The sequence below is a fragment of the Macrobrachium nipponense genome, chromosome 46 (genome assembly GCF_015104395.2).
Source record: "Macrobrachium nipponense isolate FS-2020 chromosome 46, ASM1510439v2, whole genome shotgun sequence".
NCBI lineage: Eukaryota > Metazoa > Arthropoda > Malacostraca > Decapoda > Palaemonidae > Macrobrachium > Macrobrachium nipponense.
The window spans coordinates 17,780,779-17,804,765 of record NC_061106.1 but is presented as its reverse complement, the minus strand read 5'-3'; the positions used below and the strand labels follow the sequence as shown (position 1 = coordinate 17,804,765).

Sequence of the window (23,987 nt, the reverse complement as noted above, 5' to 3'; positions counted from 1 at the left end):
CCCTTATCTTGTATTCAAACGGGAACAGAAGTAAAATATTCCAAGTGCACAAGCCATGGAAGAAAGCAATAAAGTACAGTTAAAATGGATTTTGCTTACTGTAATTTTTTTCAAGTACTACTGGAAGAAGTTTGCTAGCATATGGCTGCTATAAGACAAATTAGCCATACAGATAGGAGATCCCATTACATGGCAAAAAAGACAATAAAATTAGAGTGAAGTCGTGGCAGTGATGAGAATATTGCCCTGCATGCATAAAGTTCATTAAACAAATGAGAGAGTAGTAATTTGTCTGACTTATTTAGTATTTTCTGTACATTTTTATTTTTAATTGTAGGGCTAACCAGGTTGAACAGAACCCAAGCATACATAAAAATAAAAGATGAAAAATTATTCACTGCATGTTCATGGAAATCAGGAACAGGCATTATTTGGTGAAATTTAATTTGCATTACATATAAAAAAGGAAGAAAAAAAAAAAAAAAGAGATGAGGATGTCATTCCCCCTACCCAACCCTACCTACCAGTATAGGATGGAATTGAGCCCCTTTGTGTTTATGTGTTATTTTCAGTGTTATTTTCAGTTTAGCAGGATTGAAATAGAACATTTGTGCCCCTACAAGAACATAAAAAGATTAGTACATTGTACAAAACGCAAATAATTTACAATAATTTCTATATCCAATGAATACTTTTTTTCCACTCTGGGATATCCTCCTCCTTGCTTTTCCATGTGAGGTTTTGCAATAATTGCTTCAGTTTGCCAAAGCATGTAATTAAATTATAGACTAAATGCTTTAGGGATTTTCCTTAGCAAAGGAATTTGTGATCATTTGAAATATTAGCACATAATTCAGAAAACCTTTGAGGCAATAAACATGGAAGAAAAAGTTTGAGTTTATGGAAAAATTTATTTAAATTGTGTTTTATTAATTAAGAATTGCTGTAACTTTTTTTTTTTTTATCTTTTGAAAGTTTTGAATCACATCTTCATTAATTGTAAGTTTCAAAGTGCATGTTATCAGTGCTCTAAATTTTAAAGCTAATTATAATTATAGTTAATTGATAGTGAACAAATAATACAACATAGGATTTTTGCAGGCCACAGAGATAGCTGAGCAAAGGGGCTCCAGGCTGGTTGGTCCTGAAGATATCCTCTTTATAATGCGTAAAGATCCATTAAAGCTCCAGCGACTGGTGCATTACATGGGTAAGGGAAATGTTTAAACAATTTTGTAGTCTCTACAATACGAGAAATTGTCAGTTCCATTTTTAGGTGAATTAATCAGTCAATATTTTGAATTATGTACATATTTTGTTACATCATTAATACTGAATGATTACTGCTTCGATAGAATAGGTAAGTGAAAATTAATATTATGTAGGAATTTAACAAGACTGCTGTCATATTTCTAGAATCCTATAGACCTTTCTCTTATGATTTTAATTTTATAAATTATATCGGGAATTATTTTTAAAATCTTCCATTTTTTAGAAATAGATGAGAAATATAAAGGACCATTCTCCAAGGATGAATTTTAAATGCAGCGGTTTTGAACTTCTTGGCATAGTACAATAGAAAGATTGAGGTGAACAGAGCACTGAATAACATTTGAAGTAAACTTATCTTTTGTAATAAGAGTTCTGTTGAATTTATGTACTTCAAGTATAGTATACATAACTACTTATAACAGAAAGTTGTTCATCCCAGTTATTCCCCAATATTTTGTTGTAAATCTCTCATTTATGGAATATGCTCATCTTTTGTTATATGTGGAAGTGCAGTGATTTCTAAGGTATGGAGTACTGCAGTTGTTTTTCATATTGTATGAACTATGATAGTATAAAACTTTTCATCATGTAGTCTTTAGTAGTTAATTGAATGCTTACATATTTACATATGTAATTTTTATTGTAGTGTCTTACCGAACAATTATAGAGCTGTGATTTCCACGAGCGGCAGGATAATAAATTCAAATTTAGCGCGTCGGCGTCGCCAACACTGGTGGTGATGACGTCATCTCCCTCCACTCGCGGGAGAACCAGGTACAACTGCCCAGGTGAATTCAATTCTTTTCCTGCCGGCGTCCGGTGAACATCGGTGGTCGGTGCGGATGGATGACTTTGCTTCGCTTTTTTCTTGTGGATTTGATCTTCGGAATTGGTGAAGTACTCTTTTTTGGCGTTGTTGTTATTTTGCTTTTTATTTAGGCGTTGCCATGTCGGATTCTAGTCCGTCGGGAGTTAGGTTTTGCATCTCAGGATGTAAAACTAGATTATCCAAGTTAGAGTATGATTCTCACACTAAATGTGTTAAGTGTAGGGGACAGGTTTGTTCAGCAGGTCGAACATGTAACGAGTGTAGTGATTGGACTGATTCTCAATGGAAGTTTTTTAGTTCATACTCGGAGAAATTAGCTAAAGACAGAATTAGAAAAGCAGCGCTTAGGGAAAGTAGACTTAGCTCTGCTTCGTCTTGCGATGCATCTGTTCCTTCTGTTTCTCCTCAAATTGTTATGTCTCCTTTAACTACACCTCCTATTCCTCCTACTAATCCCACTTCTCCGGCTTCCCGTGTAGTTTCTTCCGACACCATTGCCAGTCTGGAATCGATCAGAAATCGGTACTAGCGAATACGGTTTTGCAACTTGGTAATTCAGTTAAGACGTTTTTGGAGAAAGCGGCTTCAGGTAAGAGTGTAGTTGAGGGTGCGTCTGTCTGTCCTGACACGTCTCCTAGACAAAGGTCACTGTCCAGCTCCCCCGCACCGGGGAGAAGACATACCGGAAGTCCAAGGGAGTCGATCGGGATTTGCCCACAGACAGGCGCCTCTCTTGTTGAGCCTGTTGCGCCTCAACAGGGCTCGGTTAAGCGTTGGAAAGGTGTTGCGGTCAGACGCCTTTCGAATGATTCAAGCGATTCGTCTCCGGTCGCGCGGCGCTCTTGGCGAGATTCGCCCGTTTCGCGTCCCTTAAAGAGGCGTTCAGGCGCCGATTCTTCGCCTCCTCCAGTCAAGCGGTATAAGGAGCCTGAGAGTAGGGTTGCGCCTCGGCCGTTAGCGCTCGTTCGTCGCCTCAATCTGTGCCTTTTTCGGCTCCATCTACTAGTAGAGATTGTGGTTTTTAGCGCTGTAGCTAGCAGTTCTAAGGGTGTTTCTTTAGGCGCTTTTTCGTCTGTTACGCCTGATGCGCCTGTTTCGCCTCGAATTTCGGCGGCTCCGAGCGAGGCGCAAGTAGTTTTTTCCGCCTCCTGCTGAACATTTAGGCTCTTCCAAGCCTACGTTAACTGTTTTTGATTCGTCTCTGGCGCCTTTGCGCAAGCAGTTAGAGATGTTAACCAACTGGATGAATGAGTTCAAGGGTGGTTCGAAACCTTCAGATCCGGTTGTAGTTCCGTCTACTTCTTCGCGGTATTGGAGAATGAAGAAGAAGTAGAGGAGGAGGATTCACATCACCTCTCGTGTTATTCATGTCTCCTTAGATTTCTTCTGGTATCTTATCCAGATTATTTTGAGAAAGCGGCTCCGCGCTCCCCAACTTCGACTTTTTTGATGAGGAGGAAAACTTCAGACCCTCTCCTCCCAAACTTGTTCTATCTAAAGCGGTTAGACATTCGTTGAAAGAGACGGAGAAATGGATGTCTATGAAAAGAGACTTAGGGAAGGCTCTTTTTTTGCTTACCCTCCCTCTAAGTTGCTTCGTAAGAGGTATAGGTTTTATGTAACTGGGGAAGCTCCTTCTCTGGGAGTTTCTGCCTCCTCCCAGGGAGACTTCTCCAGTTTAATCGACTCCTCTAGAAGATCTGCTTTCGCCGCAGCGAAAGTTTTCTTTACAGCGCCTGAGTTGGACCACGTTGTAAAGAATCAATTTAAACTTTTGGAAGTCTTTAGCTTCCTTGATTGGACTATTGGCGCTTTAGCGGCCAAGATCGAAGACTGTCCTTCTCTTTCTCAGGAGTTAGCGGAGGATTGGATTGGTGTTCTGTCCTGTGCGGACAAATCCATTAGGGATTGGATGTGATGAGTTTAGCTTCGCATTCATCGCCTTTGGTACCCTTAAGAAAAGGCAACTTTGGTGCTCCTTTGCTTCTAAAAGGGTTACTTCCCAACAGAAGTCTGCTCTCTTGTTTGCTCCTTTTATGAAAGATAACCTCTTTCCAGACGATGTAGTGTTGTCAATTTCGTCTGCGCTAGATAAGAAATCTACTTCGGATTTACTGGCACAGTCTACTAAGAGACCTAAAGCTCCTGTGGAGACTGTTCCTTCGGTTTCTCCTCTGGCCCAAGCGCCTTTTTTTGAGGGAGAAAACCCAAAGCGCTCTTTCGGCCGAAGTCGAATTTGCGACCTCAGTCTAAGGCCTCGGCCAAGGTTAACAAACCTTCCAAATGAAAGCTCGATTCTTCATGCACCAGTGGGAGCCAGACTGGCTCTGTTTTGGGAGGAATGGGAAAACAGAGGAGCAGAAGCCTGGGTAGTGCAAGTACTCAAGTTCGGTTATCGTATTCTCTCGTTTCATCTCCCTCGCTCTCACCTGTGCCAATTCCATTCCAGGCATACTCTCCGGGCTCAGACAAATTTCTGGCGCTAGCCGCAGAAGTGGAAGCGCTTGTTCTCAAAGAAGCGATAGAACAGATAGAAGGAGATTTTCCTCCAGGCTTTTACAATCGCCTTTTTGTAGTTCCCAAGTCATCAGGGGGCTGGAGGCCGGTTTTGGATGTGAGCGCCCTGAACTTGCATGTCCAGAAAACAAAATTTCATATGGAGACCACTCGGTCGGTTCTGGAGTCCAACAGACAGGGGGATTGGATGGTCTCTCTGGACATGCAAGACGCTTATTTTCACATTCCGATACATCGCGAATCTCGGAAGTACCTGAGGTTCATGTTCGAAGGCAAGGCGTTTCAGTTTCGGGCGCTTTGCTTCGGACTAGCGACTGCTCCTCAAGTTTTCACCAGGGTTCTATCCCCGATAGGAAGCTGGCTGCACATATTAGGAGTAAGAATCTCCCTCTATCTGGACGATTGGCTTCTCCGGTCGGAATCAGAGAGTCTGTGCATGAAGGACCTTGGAACAACTCTGGATCTTGCCAGAAAGTTAGGAATTCTGGTCAACAAACAGAAGTCCCAGTTGGTTCCATCTCAGAGCATCCTTTATTTGGGGATGATTCTGAATGCTCAAGTTTTTCGGGCTTTTCTGTCCCCGAAGAGGGTTCAAGGCTGTCTGGAGACAGTTCAGGAGTTCTTGGACAAAAAGGTAAGTTCTGCCAATCAGTGGATAAGGCTCCTGGGCAAATTGACGTCAGTGGAGAAATTTGTGACGTTGGGAAGACTGCACATGAGACCTCTGCAGTTTTTCCTGAGAGCCTCTTGGTGCAGGAAGACACAACCAGACTCGATTACCTTTCCTGTCACAGATCAAATAAAAGAGGACCTAAGGTGGTGGCTCTCTCGAGCAAGGTTGGAAGAAGGGTTAGATTTACGACCCATCCTCCCGAACCTACAGTTCTTTTCCGACACATCGGACACAGGTTGGGGAGCCCTACTGGGAAATCAACGGACTTTAGGAGCTTGGTCGGAGAAGGAGAAGAAGTTCCACATAAATGTAAAGGAACTGTTAGCAATTTTCCTGGGGCTCAGACAGTTTCGGAGCTTAGTAGAAGGTCGAGTAGTGGCAGTACATTCCGACAACTCCACGGCTCTCTCGTACGTGCGGAAACCGGGGGGGACTCAGTCTTTCTCTCTATACGAAGTAGCCAAGGATCTCCTCCTGTGGTCAAACGAAGCGAAGGTTCAGCTAGTCCCGAGATTTGTTCCGGGAAAGATGAACGTCCTGGCGGACGAGTTAAGTCGTCAACAGCAAGTGTTACCTCTGGAGTGGACTTTGGACAACAAGATTTGTCAGAAACTTTGGCGCCTTTGGGGACGACCGTCAATAGACCTGTTCGCGACATCAAGGAACGACCGTCTTCCTCTCTTTTGTTCTCCAGTCCCAGATCCTCTAGCTTGGTCGGTGGACGCAATGCTGTTGGATTGGTCGGGTCTGGAAGCTTATGCATTCCCTCCGTTTGGTCTAATAAGAGAGGTGCTGAACAAGTTCATGTCGCTCACTAACGTTAATCGCTCCCTTTTGGCCCAGGAAAGAGTGGTTCCCGGACCTTCTCCAGTTGTTAGTAGACTTCCCCAGACTTCTTCCTCCAGAGAAGTGGCTTCTCAAACAACCTCACTTCAAGAGGTTCCACCAAAACTTGTCCGCTCTAGCTCTGACAGGGTTCAGACTGTCCGGAATCTTGTCAGAGCGAAAGGATTTTCAAGAAGAGCTGCAGAAGCTATCGCTCGTTGTAGGAGAGAGTCTTCTAACAAACTCTATCAAGGGAAGTGGAGAATCTTCAGAGAGTGGTGTAGAAGTGCTAAAGTCTCTACTTCTGCGACTTCTTTAACAGAAATAGCAGATTTTCTTCTATTTCTTAGGAACTCTTAAGAAACTGGCTCCTTCGACGATCAGAGGATATAGAGCCATGCTCTCTTCGGTTTTTCGACATCGAGGTTTGGATATTTCCTCCAATTCAGATCTGTCGGACCTCATTAGGTCTTTCGAAACCACTAAGCTCCCGCAAGATACAGTGGCTTTGGAACTTAGATGTGGTGCTTAAGTTTCCTCATGGGGCCACCGTTTGAGCCTTTGAAGTCGGCTTCACTCAGGAACTTGACTAAGAAGGCACTTTTTCTTATTGCACTAGCTTCTGCTAAGCTGTCAGCGAATTGCACGCTATAGACAAAAGAGTCGGTTTCTCTCAAGGCAATGCTGTATTTTCGGTATCTTTGACCTTTCTAGCCAAAAATGAGAATCCTTCTAATCCTTGGCCGAGGAGTTTTGTGGTAAGGAACTTATCTGATTTGGTTGGACATGAGGAGGAAGAAAGGCTCTTATGTTCAGTCAGGGCTATTAAGCAGTATCTGTTTGCCACTAAGGGTATTAGAGGACAATCTTCTAAGCTCTGGACCTCGGTTCAAAATCCCTCTCGTCCTCTTTCTAAGAATGCTATATCGTTTCTTTATTAGAGAGCTTATCAGGGAAGCTCACTCGCATTCCGAGAACGACATCTTTCCGTTCTGAGAGTTAAGCTCACGGGTTAGAGCAGTGGCAACTTCTTTAGCATTCAGAAAGAATTTATCTTTAGCTTCGATTCTTCAGAGCACGTTCTGGAGATCGAATTCGGTTTTTGTGAGTCATTATCTCAAAGAGATAGAAACGGTTTTCGAGATTGTAAAACGTTAGGTCCGGTGGCGGTTTCTGGCATGGTGTTGGGAGAAACGGCACAGGGGTCGTCACCTCCTATGCTAACTTTTCACCTTGAATAGGTTGTCGAGTTCAAGGGAAGCTGGGGGTACTGAGTACCTGGGATACTCACCAGTCTGTTAGGTCAGATTTTACAATGGTTGGTATATGTTTTTAAATCTGGTGTTGGTGACAAATGTTTTGTATGATTGAATTTCTGGTCTTAGCCCAGGGCAAGGGCAATCTTTGTTGTTACTATCCTCCGTCAGTCAGCCTTGACTCGCTTGAACTACGGAAGGATTCCACTCCTGTAGAGGCTAACTTTGGTCAAATTCCAATTCCTCTACAATAGTAAGAAGAGCACCGACCAGAGGCAGTAACAGTCTGCTGTAGCTCTCTTACAAGGTAAGGTACAACAGACACCTTGAGTGTTTACTAGGTATTGCAATAAATGTAACCATTTAAAAATACTAGTGGTCCACTGAATCCCCCACCATTCCCATAAATGTGTAATCCAGCTCTCTTAAATTGGTTCGGTAAGACAAACTACAATAAAAAAATGAAATTTTGTTTCATTATTAAAACAAATGAAGTTTGTTATTGTATACTTACCGAACAATTATGATTATACCCACCCTCCTCCCCTTAGGTGGACGGACGGGCAGAAAGAATTGGATTCACCTGGGCAGTTGTACCTGGTTCTCCCGCGAGTGGAGGGAGATGACGTCATCACCACCAGTGTTGGCGACGCCGACGCGCTAAATTTGAATTTAGTATCCTGCCGCTCGTGGAAATCACGGCTCTATAATTGTTCGGTAAGTATACAATAAAACTTCATTTTAATAATGAAAATTTCATTTTAGGAGTTCGTGATCTGTATCAGAGAGCTAGGGCCTCTACATCTGGCAGTGGAACAGAATTACAAGAGATGGGAGTTGAAGCTGGCACTGAAGTTTCTAGGAAAAAGTTATGTATAAGTTTTTTACAGAGCATTGATCAGACTGGACAGTATGAACCATTGTATACGTCTTCCATTTACGACCCAGTCAGAGCTGAAAGAGAATCACGTCTTGATGGTATGACTCAGGTAAATGATATTTTGTATTATATACCTGTTATGAAATAAAGTTTTAAAAGTCTTTTGTCACACTGAGCAAAATTTACTGGCTGAAACAGTTTTAAGCTTAAGTTGCCATGCAAAGGGCAAACTGCTATTTTGCAGATAGTATGTATCTTTTGTTGCTAGTTTTTGTATTTGTTGCTAGCTGTGATCTGTGATCTTTGAACATTAGTACTTGATGGTAGTATGTTCATTTATGTACTTATTTTGTATCTTTTATGTTTCAAAGTGTGTATTGCTCTTGATTCTAAGCAATGTGTAAGTATTAATGGTATAAGAACAGTTTTAAAAAAATCATAAAAGCACATTTCAGAGTACTTGTTTGTTCTTCTAGTCACCAAAGCCTTGGCTACCTGAATGATTCACAGCTTATGTAGCTGATTGGCTGTCTTACCCTGATAACACTTGACTCTCATTTGGGTAGTCTTAGAGGTATGTGCCAGTCATTGATCAAACAGGAGAGCAACCTTTCTAACATGATATTTCCTTTGGATTTGATGACTAAAGGGACATCAAGTAGAACCAGAAATATGGCCAACAATGTATTGAAGACCCCATGAAATATCTCTTAAGATCTTTTTTTATGAGTGCTTTTCCTCAGTTTATTCATCAAGGGCAGAACCTCAACTATTGTGTGCCAGTCATGGTTAGGAAAGTCAGCCATTAGTGTAATAGAAGGATATCAGTCCCTTTATTCTTATGATTGCAGGTCTTTCTGCATCTGCATAGTCAGGAGATGTTACTTATCTTTGCAATTAAGTTTTATGGGGTTGCCTTTCAACAGGTTTTAGCACTGCAACATGTGGAAGTGACCATTTTCAGAAGCTTCAGGATTCTTTTCCATCAACTTTTAGTTGGAGAAGAATTCAACCATTGAGCTGGGAACTTCTCCATTATGGTTCATGGTCGTGCTGAGATACCACATACGTTTCCCCAACAATCTTTGCTCCATTATTCCTTGCATTTGCTTTGTCCACACATGGGATCAAAGTGCTTGCATTATGTGATAGGGTCGCTCATGCCAAAAGTTCTTCACTGGGTGTTTCACATGCTCCAGGATATGTTGCAAAAATTCTGACAGCCAGTAATCAGGAACATACCAGAGTACATTGGTCCCCCCGTATTCGCGGGGGATGCGTACCAGACCCCCCCGTGAATAGTTAGAACCCGCGAATGTTTGGAACCCCTATGAAAATGCTAAAAACAGCCTATTTTGTTAGTTAAAACTCAAGAAAAACCCACTAAAAATTTTCAACTTGGTTTTTTTAATAGTTTTATCACAAAAAGTGCATTTTATGATGAAATTCATCAAAAAAATCAGGAATTTGTGGATATTTATCATAGAAAAATACTGCGAACGCGCGAATTTTCCGCGAATAATGCGGGGAAACGTTCCCCAGAGAAATCCGCGAATGTGTGAGTCTGCGAATCTGGAGAACAGGAATACCATTGGCTTTCCCATCTTTGTCCAGTGACTGAAGGCTTATGTTCAGTAAGAGCAGTCCACTGCTATTATGGAGAGTACTTTACATCATGGGTAATGACTGGGTTGTGCTTATCTACAGACCAGGACCAGAAATTAAAACAAGTTGTTGAGAACATGGCATCCCTCTGGTTGAGGCAGGCCATGTTGCAGCCATATGCAGTAAGAGTAGCTGTTTTTTGTACATGAACTTCCCTGACAGATATATACTTAGCTATAGTCTCCGACGTTCCCGACAGAATTTCAAATCTCGCGGCACACGCGACAGGTAGGTCAGGTGGTTCTACCTTACCCGCCGCGGGTGGGACGGATTGGTACGGAAACCACTCCCCGTTGGCGGATGTACGAACCACTCCCGTTTGCTTGTCAGATTTTTCTCTGTCGCGGGAACGATAACAACTGTTGTCGGTTCCTCTCGATAGTTTTTTCGATTTCTCGCTTGCCTGGAGTTAATTTGGACTTCTTTTTGGGTGACGTATTCGCTTTGTTGGCTTGGCATACGCTGAATTGTGGACCGGTTGATTTGATTTGGATTTTCTTTAACGATGTCTGACCTAGATTCAGTAGTTAAAACTTCGGTTTGTTTAGGGTTTGCGTGAATGAAGGATGTAAGGGTGCGGTTGCTGAAAGCTTCGTAGACCCCCCACACGGTTGTTTGCATGAAATGCAGGGGGAATGAATGTTCTTTTGCTAACCCTTGTAGTGAATGTAAGGGATTGAATGAAGAATATAAGGCTCTCTCTTCTTATGTTAGGAAGTTGGAACGTGATAGAGTGCGTAAGGCTTCCTCTAGAAGTTTCTAGTAGATCTAGAATGAGTGAGTTGGATGTGGATCCTAATACTAACGTAGAATTAGCAACCTTCTTCCCAAGTTGCAGCCCCTGTTCCCTGCACCGAAGCCGAAGATTCGCCTTCGGAGGCGGCAGCTCTGAGAGCCACGATTCTTTCTATGGATCAGAAGATTCGTCAGTTGGAATGGTAAGGAGAGTGTTAGATGATCAGTGCAGTGTCCCCAGTGTTGTGGAGGGTGCGTCTGACCGGCTCTTAGTGCCTCTAGGCCTAGACCTCTTCCAGACTCCCAGTTCCAGTGGAGTAGAAAGTCGAAAGCCGCAAGAGGGCTAGGGAGAACCCACCACCGGTCATGGCGTCCCCTCGGCAGATCCTGAAGTACGCTCCCAGGCTGCCTCGGATCGCTACAAGAAGGAGCTCCTACGCCAATGCTTCTCCTCTTCGTCTTCTCCCTCTCCGAAGAGAGGTTGGAACTCCCCGATGCGTCGCGCCCGTTGAAGAGGGCTTGGAAAGGAATGCTCCCTGCAGTTCCTTTGGCTTCTAGTCCGGAGGTTTTCCCGGAAGAATCGTCGGTGGAGGCGAAGAAACCCAAGAAATCCTGTGATCGTTCTTCTTCTCGCGCTCCGCGCTCGGCGCCTGCTTCCGAGGAAGAACAACAAGATTCTCCTACGAGAGTACTCGCGGGACTTCAAGCTCAGATCACGGCGCTAGCAGACTCTCTAGCAGTTAGATCACGTAGGAAGAAGGACGTTTCTCTTCCGATCAAGAGATCTAGGCGCCGCTCTTCAGAGGATCGTTCTCCTCTTTTTAGGCGTTCTCCTTCATATGGGGAGGTTTCGTATGAAGGTAGGGGCTCGCGTGAGCGCCTTCGCTCGCCTGGCTCTCTTCGACTTCAAGGCGCCAAACATCGGTAGGACGCTCTATGGAGAAAGAAGTTTTTTCTCCAGATTGGATTCCCGCTTCCGGTAAGCGCACTGCACCTGCTCATCACGCTATTTCTTATCAACTCCCTCGCGTGAGACTTCTCCTCAGCAGCCTCAAGATACCTAGAAGGCGCCCTTTATCAAGTAGGCGTTCTTCTTCCAGATGTCACTCTCCTCGAGTGTCGATCGTGACTTCTCTCCTGACAGGCATCAAGAGTCTGGTAGGAGTCGTGTGCATGATAGACGGCCTGCTGTTAGCCGCTCCCCGCAAGGTAGGCGCCAGAGCCTACTGCACAATCGATCTCCTAGTAGGCGCTCGTCTCTTTTAAGGCGTCATACTCCTGATTATTCTCCTCGGGGCAGACAACAAGAGTCTTTCAAGCGCCCTTCTCCGTGTAGGCGCTCTCCCGCTTCTAGGCGCACTACTCCTGACCGTTTGTCTCTTGGTAGGCACCAGGAATCTCGGAAGCGCCCTTCTCCAGGTAGGCGCTCGTTAGCTTTGAGCGCCCTTCTCCTGAATGTTACCCTCTTGTTAGACGTCAAGAGTCTCGCAAGCGCCTTCTCCTAGTAGGCGCATTTCGCCTTCCAGTCGAACTTCCGTTGATCGTACGCAACTGGACAGGTATGGAGAGCCGCGCAAGCGCTCTGCTCTTGATAGGCGCTCTTCTCCTGGCAGCCGCTCGCCTCAGGATAGGCGCAAAGAGTCTAGTAGGCGCTCGCCTCCTCGTAAGTGCCCTGTGGATGTTTCCGAGGATTCTCGGAGTAGGAGCCCTACCCTCTCCCTTCGGCTGAGATTCCGTCTACCTCGAAGAGGGAGTCTCATCGTAGACAACCCAGATCTTCTCATCATTCTCCAGTGGATGTGAACTCTTCTAAGAGAGGGCGTTCTCCAACCTCTCGCTCAACTCCTACCCTTCTCTAGGATCCCTTCGTCACCAAGGATCTTCCTCTCTCGCCTCGACAGACGTCCTAGAAGGTTCGGATGAGGAACCGAACACTTCTGCTGCTGTGTCTTCTTACAAGAAGCTTACAGAGCTACTTTTGCAAGTTTTTGGGGATTCCCTTACTCCTACGGCTCCTCCTTCTCCTCACTCACTTTTTTTCAACGGCGAAGACAGCGAAGATTCTTCTTGTGTGAGGATGAAGCCAACTCTTTCAATGAAGAAGGCACTGAGGAGTTTTGGTTGTCCTGGGATGGCTTCCAAAGAAGAAGTGGGGAAAACGATGTTCGCTTTTCCTCCTTCGAAGTTATCAGGACGCGCTGGTTTCTGGTATGAAACAGGAGAGTCCTTAGGATTGGGTCTACAGTCTTCAGCTGATTCGGATTTTTCGGCGCTGGTAGATTCGACAAGGAGAAACTGCCCTTAACTCTGCTAAGACGACTTGGGCAATGAATGAATTGGATCACATGCTAAAAGGCATGTTTAGAGTGCTAGAAGTATTTAACTTCCTTGATTGGTCGTTGGGGGTCTAGCCAAGAAATTGAAGTGCCAGAGTCATTTTCGCCAGAAGATCTCATGTGTGTTTTGTCTTGTATGGACAAGTCGGTAAGAGACGAGCGAGTGAAATCGCCTTCCTGTATGGGGCCGGGATCGTGAAGAAGAGGTCTGTTTATTGTTCCTTCTTAACGAAGTCTGTCTCCCATGCCCAGAGGTCTTCTTTGCTGGTTTTGCTCCTCTGTTCTGCTCAGTTGTTCCCTAAACATCGAGTGCAAGTTACATTTCGAGATCACTTTCGGCCGGCAAAGCCACCCAGGACCTTTTTGGCACAGTCGGCAAGAAAACCTCGCCCTTCCTTCCCTACCAAGGCTAAGAGGAAAAGGCAAGTGTTCGAGAACCCTTTCGAGGGGCCGTCTTCATCAAGAACCTCTACGTTTAGAGGTCGTAGACCTTCAAGAAGGGGTAGACTTTCGCCAAGTCTGTTAAAGCCCGTCCCCAAATAACTTTGCAAGTCCTTCAAACAACGGTGGGTGGCCAGACTCTTAGAGTTTGCAGAAGTCTGGCCCAAAAACCCAAAAGGGGCGGATCCTTGGACCCTTTCTATTTTGTGATGAGAGGTTACCTCATCCCTTTCGTCGAAGACCTCCCTTGACGGACCATCCCGAAGGGAACTGACAGCCAGGTACAGAGACCCATCATGATCAAGCTCTCCATCTAGCAGTAGAAATCAGATGCTGGGAGAAGGGGGTGGCTATCGAACTAGTGACAGACATCATTCATCGGGCTTCTACAACCGCCTTTTCCTAGTTCCGCAAGTCCTCGGGGATTGGGGTGGGACCGGTGTTAGACGTTAAGCACCCTGAACTTCTTCGTAGAAAAGAAGAAGTTTCACGATGGAAACGCCTTCATTCAGTGCTGGCAGCACTTCGTCCAGGGGACTGGATGGTTTCCTTGGATTTACAGGACGCTTACTTCCACGTACCAATCCATCCTTCCTCGAGGAAGTTTCTCAGATTCATGATGGGGGGGAATTGTTTTTCAGTTCAGGGCTCTGTGTTTTGGCCTCTCGACGGCCCCTCAAGTGTTCACGGGGATTTTTTGAGGAATGTGGCTCAATGGCTTCATTTGAAAGGGGTGAGGATATCCATGTACCTCGACGATTGGCTAATAAGGGCCATTCAGAAGATCGTTGTTTGAAGGACTTACAAGTAACTTTAGAATGACGAAGGCGTTGGGACTTCTCGTCAATTTCAAGAAGTCGTCACTAATTCCCGAGCAAGAGTGTGTGTATCTCGGGATACAGATGAACTCTCTGAGTTTTCGGGCTTTTCCCTCTCAGGAAAGGATAGCCCGATGGATTCGCCGAGAGTAACAACCTTCTTAGGGAAAGAAGTATGCACAGTGAGGGAGTGGATGAGTCTGCTGGGGACGCTTTCCTCGCGGGAGCAATTCGTTTCCCTAGGAAGGTTGCACCTGAGACCGCTCCAATTCTTTCTTCATCGGAATTGGAGTCGTCGTTCTCAGGATTTTGACGTTCTCCCTGTCGTTATCCCAGGACATCAAGAAACATCTCTTATGGTGGACAGATCCCAACCTCTTTGCGAAGGGACTGTCTCTTCAATCCCAGACCCCCAACCTGGTGTTGTTCTCCGACGCGTCGGACACGGGGTGGGGGGCAACTCTGGGAACCAGCGAAGTGTCAGGTACCTGGGTGGGGGACCAGGTAGCCTGGCACATCAACAGAAAGGAGTTGATGGGGGCTGTGTGGTTGGCTCTGAAGGCTTTCGAGCCCAAAGTCAGAATCGGTAGTGCAGGTCAACGCCAACACTACAGCTCTTGCATATATCAGGAAAACAGGGGGGGACGCATTCCTTCTCCTGTACGATAACAACAAGAGACCTTCTTCTGTGGGCAGAAGAAAGAAAGAGGAATCAAGCTTCTCACCAGGTTCGTGCAGGGAGAAAGGAATGTAAGAGCAGATCTCCTCAGCAGGAAAGATCAGGTCCTTCCCTTCACGAGTGGACCCTTCATCTGGATGTATGCCAGAGCCTGTGGAAGTTATGGGGCAGGCCACACATAGACCTCTTTGCCACGTCAAAGAAACAAGAAGGAGGCTGGATCCTTACTGCTCTCCGATATCGGATCCAGAGGCATTAGCAATAGATGCTCTTCTTCTAGACTGGAACGGACTCGACGTCTACGCGTTTCCCCCCTTCAAGATCCTGGGGCTAACCATCAAGAAGTTCGTAGAATCCAATTCAACGAGAATTGAACCTAATCGCTCCCTTTTCCGGCCGGCCCAAGAATGGTTTTCCACAGAGTACTGGAATGGGTTGGTGGACCTTCCAAGATCGCTCCCACTAAGGAGCGATCTACTCAGACAACCCCACTTCGACAGGTACCACAAAAATCTCCTCGCTCTCAGTCTGACTGGCTTCAGACTGTCCAAAGTTTGGTCAGAGCGAAAGGCTTTTCAGCAACAGCTGCTAAAGCAATCGCAAGAGCGAGGAGACCTTCCACCTTGCTGTATACATGTCAAAGTGGGATGTCTTCAGACGTTGGTGCAAGAGGAAGAACATTTCCTCTTCCAGTACCTCTGTGACCCAAATTGCGGATTTCCTTATTTTCCTCAAAGAATAATGTCATCTGGTTGTGTCAACTATTAAGGGATACCGCAGTATGTTGGCGGCGGTATTTCGGCATAGAGGCTTAAATATATCCGATGATAAGGACCTGCATGATCTTATTAGATCATTTGAAAACCATTAAGCATCCTCATGTAAGTACCGAACTGGAATCTAGACTTAGTTCTACAATTCCTTGGATCGTCTAGATTCGAACCTCCTGGCTTAGCCTCTTTCAAGGATCTGACGAAGAAGGCTATCTTCCTCTTGGCCCTAGTACAGCTAAGAGAGTGGTGAGCTCCAAGCTATCGAGGGCAATGTAGGGTTTAAGGAAGATTCTATGGTGTGTTCGTTTCTTCCAAATTTCCTTGCAAAGAATGAAAACCCATCACGGCCTTGGCCCAGGAGCTTTGAAGTTCGTAGTTTATCTTTTCTAGTAGGGGAAGAGCCTGAAAGAACTCTTTGCCCTATGAGAATTATGAAGTATTTCCTTAAGAGGAAGGAACAACTTAAGGCTAATCAAGATGTGCTTTGGTGCTCTGTAAAGGACCCCACTCGGCCCATGTCGAAGAATGCTCTTTCCTTTTTTCTGAGAAGCCTTATTACAGAGGCACATGTTGCCTGTAAGGAAGAACATTTTAGACTACTGAAAGTGAAGCTCACGAGGTGAGCCATCGCAACTTCGCTTGCATTCAGAAAAAAATATGTCTGTGCGGAACTTGATGGAGGCGACTTTTTGGAGATGCCAATCGGTCGCAAACCACTACCTACGTGATGTAAAAATCACATATGATAAATGCTTCGCCTTGGTCCTTTCGTATCGGCGGATTCGGTGCTGGGGCAGGGAGCTGAAACTTATCCTGTGTAAATTTTTTATATGTTACCCTATATTTTATATTGTTGTTTTTTGTTGTCTGAAAGAGGTTGCAGGAGGCACCTCTTTTTGTCGTAATATTAACCCTTTGTATTTTGGTTAGGTGGTCTGGTGGGTTTTGGCTCCTTGCAGAGGTAGTGGTAAGGATCTGTTAGGTAAGCGGACAAGGTCCCTCTAACAGGATCCGACTTGGATTCTACCACAATAGGGGATCACATATCCCAGTGGTAGATCCGAGAGTCTTTCAGCATCAGGTCACGTCCTAGCTGTAGCTCTCCAGGCAATGCAGACTCAAGAGACAGTATCTATGAAGTCTTCATCCTGAAAAGGTGAGAACAAAGGTTTTTATATCCTACAACATTAGTTGTTTCCCGTCTTACCTGTATTATTTAGCTGTCTCTTACCCTCCACCAAGGGTGCCAATCAGCTAAGTATATATCTGTCAGGGAAGTTCATGTACAAAAATGATATTGTTAAAACTACAAATAAGTTTTGTACATACTTACCTGGCAGATATATACGATTAATGGCCCACCCAGCCTCCCCTCAGGACGACAGGTGGAAGAGAAAAATCTGACAGCAAACGGGAGTGGTTCGTACATCCGCCACCCCAGCGGCGGGTAAGGTAGACCACCTGACCTACCTGTCGCGTGTGCCGCGAGATTTGAAATTCTGTCGGGAACGTCGGAGACTATAGCTAAGTATATATGCCAGGTAAGTATGTACAAAACTTTATTGTAGTTTAACAATATCATATTTAAAATTTGGGCTCACTCCACTTCCTTAGCCTTTCAGAGAGATAAAGAACTCTTGGTAGTTCTCAGCACAGTTACATTGAGATGCTATTCAGTGTTTTATCTTTGATGATTTTATACACAAAGGAATGAGTTTGTACTAATTGAAGTCATTATTTGTGACAGATCAGGTTTCACAGCAGAAGGTGCAGGTTTTTTTTTCTTTTAATCACCTTTCTCACTATATTTCATTCTTTATCTGATTTTTTACATCTCCATCAGATGGTTAGTTTATGATTTTTGCCAATGCAAACCTTTTACATTATTCTCTAGGTATTCCACTATGCTAAGTACAGTTTACAATTAGAACTCTTTGAGCATTGTGTGAGGTATAGTTCAATTGTTGAACAATCATTTGCCCATAGTTGTTGCCCTCCTTCACTGGTTCTTGTTTTTTCTTTGGGGGAAGTTTACGTCTGTCCGTCTTAACTTGAAAGTCGACAGTCGGGTTTAGTAATGGCAGAGAGTCAGGTCCTCGGCAGCATAGCAGCATGGAGGCGTTTGCAGCGGGTATACCTTACCTGTTGGGTTTGGTAGCAGGAGGATGGTTAGATGATCAAACCATGGTCATCTGTGGGACGGATTTGTTCCAGTTTGGCAGCAGATGAGTCGGCCGTATCACTTATGTGATGGATGTGTTGTTCCGGTTAGCAGTTGGTGCTGCTTTGGCGTGTTGCGGAGATAGTCGTCTGTGTCCATTCTCTGTGTTGACAGCTGGGTCTGTCTTTATCTCTATGGAGATTGTTTGCAGTTTTTATGTACTGTGTAATGCTACCTGAATTTACGCTATTTTGATGCGGTGTGAGTTTATTTTTGCCACTGATGTATTATTGTATAATTGGTATGCTGCCTGTTTAGTATTTTTTCATACTGCCGGTTTATGGTTATTTGCTTATTATTGATGATGTATTTTGATTATTTATGCTGCCTATTATTTATTCAATGGTTTATGCTGCGTGGGAATTAGTTTGATATGGCTAAATTGTTTTTGAATTGTAGTTAATTTTGTCTCCAGTTAATATTTTGACTTTACGAGTTTTTTGATAATTAACTACTGGTGGCTATTTTTGTATTTTAAATTCATTGAACTGACTCTTTGGTTATGTTATGTTAATGTATGTGAATTGTTCTTTACTTACTAAACCCGGTCTCGGCTGTATAAATGTAAATAAAAATTTTGTAAATAAACTAATATTAATGGCAATTTTGTGTGATTTGCTCTGCTCCTTCTCCTTTGTTTGTCCCTACTGCTGTCGGGCATTCCAGTTCCATTTCATTTTTTTTTCTTTAAGATCCTGCAGGACCGAGTGCGGTCCATTACAATTGGTACCTAATTTTAAATCTGCCAGCTATTGTAAAGAAGTTCAGAGTTGTCAACTTCTTGATCCTCTCATGCATTGCAATGTAGGCTCAGTGTGGTTAATGGATTTATTATGAAACAAAACTAAACTTATTTAGCATAAAACATATCTTCTCATAAAACCTGTCATGCTTAGAGTACCACTTTCCAGCCCCTCATTCTCATTGTTTTAATGGGAATAATGAGTGTTGTTAGATCCTACTGATGAATCTTTAGTGTGCCCTGCAAAATAAGGTATATTTCTATTTATTAAATCCGCATACTATTGTTAGTTGTAATTTATTTCTTGAGGGCACTTACTGTTTGTATGCTTTTCGTGTGTTGATGTCTCCTCCACCGTCTTGTGGTCACATTGAACTTGAGTTACTTTTCTTTTATGAGACAAGATAAAGAGTATTTAAATATAAAAATTCAAAACCATCTTGATTAATTTTGTTTTATTGCAGGGTATGACTTGTCAAAAATATAAAGAATACTGTGAAGCAAGGAAAGCTTCATTTTGTCCTCGTTTAAGAGTAAACAAGTTCAGGGAATGGCTGCTTCGTGACGAAAGTGGGGATGTTAAGTTGACTCAGGCAAGTATAAGTGTAAACAACTTTACTTACTAAATTTACAAAAAAGAGTAAGTATTTCTCATGCTTATACGTATACTGTACTATCCTGTAAATATTCTAAGTGTTCTTACAAGTTATGAAATATAAACATACGGTAAATATTATTGAATTATCTTTATGCTAGGTCAGTTGTAATTTACTTACGGTATACGTAATTGTGCAGCCGTAGTGAAAATGTAAAATTTTATTCATATTAATCTTAGTCTTGTGTCCTTTTTCACTCCTGAAGTTACTCATTGTAAGTAGGAATTCAGTACTCCATCATATGATGTGGTAAAGTGGGGCCTGTTTGAAATAAATTCATATTCTGGCCTATAGACAGTAGAAAGATTGAATCTTGGTTAGATTATTTGATAAAAAATAAACAAGGAAGGTACCAAAGAAGGTTAATAAGTGTGAAACTTGCAAATAGTATAAAAAATTTTTTGCGAGATGGATATTCCTTGACTGAAATGATTTTTTACTTTTTCAGCTCGTTTTAGAAATGCTGAACCGTTTGGCTTATGAAACAGTAGCCCAGATAGTTGATCTTGCTTTGCTGGTGAGACGAGATGCCACCGGCCACACTTCTGATTTGTCACGTTTTAGGACACCTACTGCATTGAACCCTGATTATCCATGTGTTCTTATCATCAGGTATGACCATGTTGAGTTTTTATGGTACTATTAAAACTTATTTACAAATGGTCCCAGAAATTGGTATTCAGGTTATACTGTAATTGTTTTCTATAATTGCTTTCAAGATCACTATAGGTATATCTAGTAGTAATTTATGGGTATCATATTTATTTCTGTATCCTAAAAAATAATGTTCTGTGGATCATGAATACTAAACTTGGTAACCCTTAAGGACTGGAGTAAAAAATTAATATGCAGCACCCCAGGCAGGGTAAATTTAAGGAAAAAACACATCAATGGAAAGAGGAAGATATGCAAATGCACAAAGTGTGAGATTTTTTGTTAATTATCCCTACCTTCTACAAGAAGTTGAAAATACTATTTACAACCCCTTGTGGGGCCTCTTTTACAAGACAATCATAAATTTTTCCAAGTTATACATGTTTTATTTCTAATAAAAAAATTTATTTTGTAAAACTATAATTATAGCCCACACAATATCATAACAGATAAGAATTAAAATCTGTAACAAATTCTGAGTATGTATATTTGTTGTAAAATATTTGTGTAAATTTACTGAGATTAAAGGTGCAGTAACTTTTTTTGGGTTATTCATGTCTTTTCTAATATTTCTTTGCACTTTTCTTTGCAAAATTACAATTATAACTGACATACTATCATAAAAGATAAGAACTAAACCCCAACAGCAACCCCTGGGTATATTTGTGAAGCAATATATAAAAAGACGTCATGTGAGAGAGAGAGAGGCATTACATGCATGCTCCCTTCAAGTCAAGATCATAACCAACTCTCTTGATTTTAGCCAGTCTTAAAGTTGGCATTAGTGAATTTATAGGCTATAGAAGTAATGGAAAAACTTTCCCTGCCCAATTCCTTCAATCGATGTCACGTAATATTGATGCATATATGAGTGGATCCGTCCACCACCCAAAACCTGTTATTGCTACGCATATGAGGGGATCCATCCATTAAGGGTTAAGGAGCAAATTTTGAAGGTTAGAAAAGTTTATTTGCACTTCCCATATGTCATTAACAGCTTTTAATTGTCATTAATCTTGTCTCTACTGATGAATGATGCTCTATGATTTGGGAATGTGCTAATGAAGTTTGTATCCTGCATAATAGGAATTGATGTCATGAAATCCATATGTTCGTGTCCTTCATAACAGGAGTTGATGTTATGAAATTCATATGTTCATATCCATTATAACAGGAATTAATTTCATGAAATCCATATGTTCAGATTACTTTGTCCAACCATTAGTTGGTAATATTTTACTATTTAGATAACAGTAACCTGAAGTGTTTTCCTTGTTGATAGATTACTCCAAGCAGTTGTTTTCTTTTTATTGAAAGTTTGGACATTTTTCCTTCATAGAGGTGCAGTAGCCATATTCTCTTGCATTGCAATGATTTTTCATGGCTCAGATTCTGAGGTGTTTCATATTTCTTTAAAAAAAAAAACAATAAATCTTTCTTCTTGGTAGCATTATGGGTTTTTGTATCACATTCCCATTAATCACATGTATACCTGTATACAAATCTCATGAATGATTCCAGGTTCACCAGACTTATTTGACATGGTCCTTAGGTGTCATGAAGACATAGCTTCCTTTTCATGTGCTGTAAACAGCTCAATGATCATTGCCTAGGTGCTTGGTCTAGCAGAGATTGTTCCTTTTGCATTTGTGAATAGTATGGGCATGCAGTACCTATTGCCCATGAATGCAGTCTAATTTAACAGTTACAAATGAATAAAAAGTGAACAAGAACCAAATGCAATACCTAGCAATCATATTAATACCTGTCTGTTCAATACCCCTCTCTCTCTCTCTCTCTCTCTCTCTCTCTCTCTCTCTCTCTCTCTCTCTCTCTCTCTCTCTCTCTCTCTCTCTCTCTCTCATGAATACAGTATTTTATTACAAGTTAATATACTATGATAAAATGTGATTTATATAATTGCTTTTATCAGTGAACGTATTGCATCGTATTGCATTACCTTTTCAAGGTTTCAGCCAATTATGTGTGTTTGCCTAAATTGGTTCATGATTTGTTTTGGAGGAGTTAGGATTTGTAAGTTTTTGTAAACCATACTGTATAAATGCACAGCAATTGTGTATACTCTAGTTTACCTCAACATGATGCATGCATACTTGTAGGATACACACATGCACATGCATGTTGTATGTACATATACAAGTTTTTCAGTTTGCTGAAAAACTGCCCATCCCTCCCTGCTTAGCTCTCCCAGACCTCCCACCTTGTAAGCACTTACCCTGGCTTTCCTCCCATAATACTCAGTCTCTCAAAAGCGATAAAACAAAATGGCACTGAAGTGACATTGATGCATTCAAGCTAATAGCAATCACAAAAGCTCCCATGCAAACCCCATCTCCCTCCCTTCCCTTTCAAATGCTTACCCAGCCTACACTTGTCTCAGTGTGTTTGTGACTGTAAGCAGTGTTAGCATCGCCTTTTCCCACCTGCATATCATTGCCAACCATCCAGGTGAGGTGTTACAATTGATAGGAGAGGGTGGAAAGTAAGATGGAAAGAAGAGAATATGAATAGAGGCACAATAAAAGAAATGAAAGGCATTGCAGATAGGGTCCAAAGGGACTCTTTGCTTATGCCCCACAAGAGGGTTAATACCTACAGTGCACGAGGTGCCTACAGTACATGCGGTGCACTGACAGCACTACCCCCAGTGGGGTACGTATATGCAAAGATGAATGGTGCTATTGGACTGGATTTGGAATGTGAATAGTGTATTAAATGAATTTCTGAAATATTTTCTGTAATCATTTAAATAATTTCAATCAAAACAGTTGAATAGCAGTCTCCGTCATTCATTTTATTCTAATTTTGATTTTAAAGTTTTAATCAGCTCAGTCAATAGTATTTTGTTAGTGAGACACTTATTAATAGTCCATATATTCTCAATTTTTTCTCATAATTTAACTAGTCCAGGAATCCCAACTAGAAAACAAGAAAATGAAGAACAAAAATTACACTCTGCTGCTTTGCTTTCAGAGTGGATCCATGCAAGAAATGGGCTCAAATGAAGATCACCATATTGGTATGGATCCTATAACTCCTGCTCAGGTTAGAGAAGCTGTTCGAAGATACTGGGCGAATAATTCTCCTTTGGCTCCGTTTTCAAAAACTTGTTCACCTATAAATACTCGACTCCTAGCTGCTTAATCATTATAATTATGTATGTATGAGAGGGTATATTTATTTTTATGTTTCTGTAGTCTTTGTAGGCATACAGGCATTATGAAGTACATGAATCTTGCTCTTAAGACAAGGAATTAAGTGTCAAAGTAAAGCATTTGTCATAAAAGTAGAGATCTGTCCCAAAGTAAAATAAGTTTAAGCATTCCAGTTAGTACTAATTTTTTCCACTTGACCACTCATAATTGTTTTGGCAATGTCTGTTGATAGTAGTTTTAGAAAAAGTGGCAGGGATTAGTGTGATGAGTCAGGGCATTTTGAGGATGAAGATGATACTATAATGCACTATACCATCACTTAATAAAGTAACAGTTAATGTGAACTTATACATTTTCCGTCTTGCACATTATTTCCTTTTTCCATTGTTATTTCAGATTATTGGTAGTTATTCTTCACATACTCAGTGCCTATTGTTATTAATGATGTATTTTACAAATAGGTAATTGAGCGAGCTACAGCATATGTATTATCAGTTTTATGTTTTAAATTCCTCTTTTGTACGTATAAAGGTGACTTATTTAATTTTATTGTTAGGTTCTTTTAAAAATCAAACATTATTGCCTTTTATCTTTTTTACTCAGAATAATGAAGTGCATATCATTTGGGTTGTTGTTGTAATGAAGAGATTTAATTTATTCTTGATATACAATGTGAAAGTTTTCATGTTTACCATAGTGAGATTTTTTTTATAATCTGCTGAGCCATGAGAATTTTTTATAATTTGCTGAGCCATTTTGATTAATAATTGCAGATTTGCAACATAGTGCAATTGTAAAGGAATCTTAAAATGTATTGAAAGAATAAATTTTTGTATGTC

At 42.1% G+C, this 23,987-nt stretch overlaps 1 protein-coding gene across 1 annotated transcript in view; it reads left to right on the top strand.

Annotated features, from left to right (window-relative positions):
* The window catches only part of LOC135214783 (transcription initiation protein SPT3 homolog), a 38,486-nt gene extending 14,499 nt beyond the window's left edge, over positions 1–23,987 (top strand). Inside the window, exons 3-7 of the mRNA XM_064249137.1 lie at positions 1,102–1,210; positions 8,138–8,361; positions 19,127–19,255; positions 19,767–19,945; positions 22,969–23,987. Of these exons, the coding sequence (XP_064105207.1) occupies positions 1,102–1,210; positions 8,138–8,361; positions 19,127–19,255; positions 19,767–19,945; positions 22,969–23,137 (810 nt within the window). The 3' untranslated portion in view covers positions 23,138–23,987. The remainder of the gene's footprint in view (positions 1–1,101; positions 1,211–8,137; positions 8,362–19,126; positions 19,256–19,766; positions 19,946–22,968) is intronic.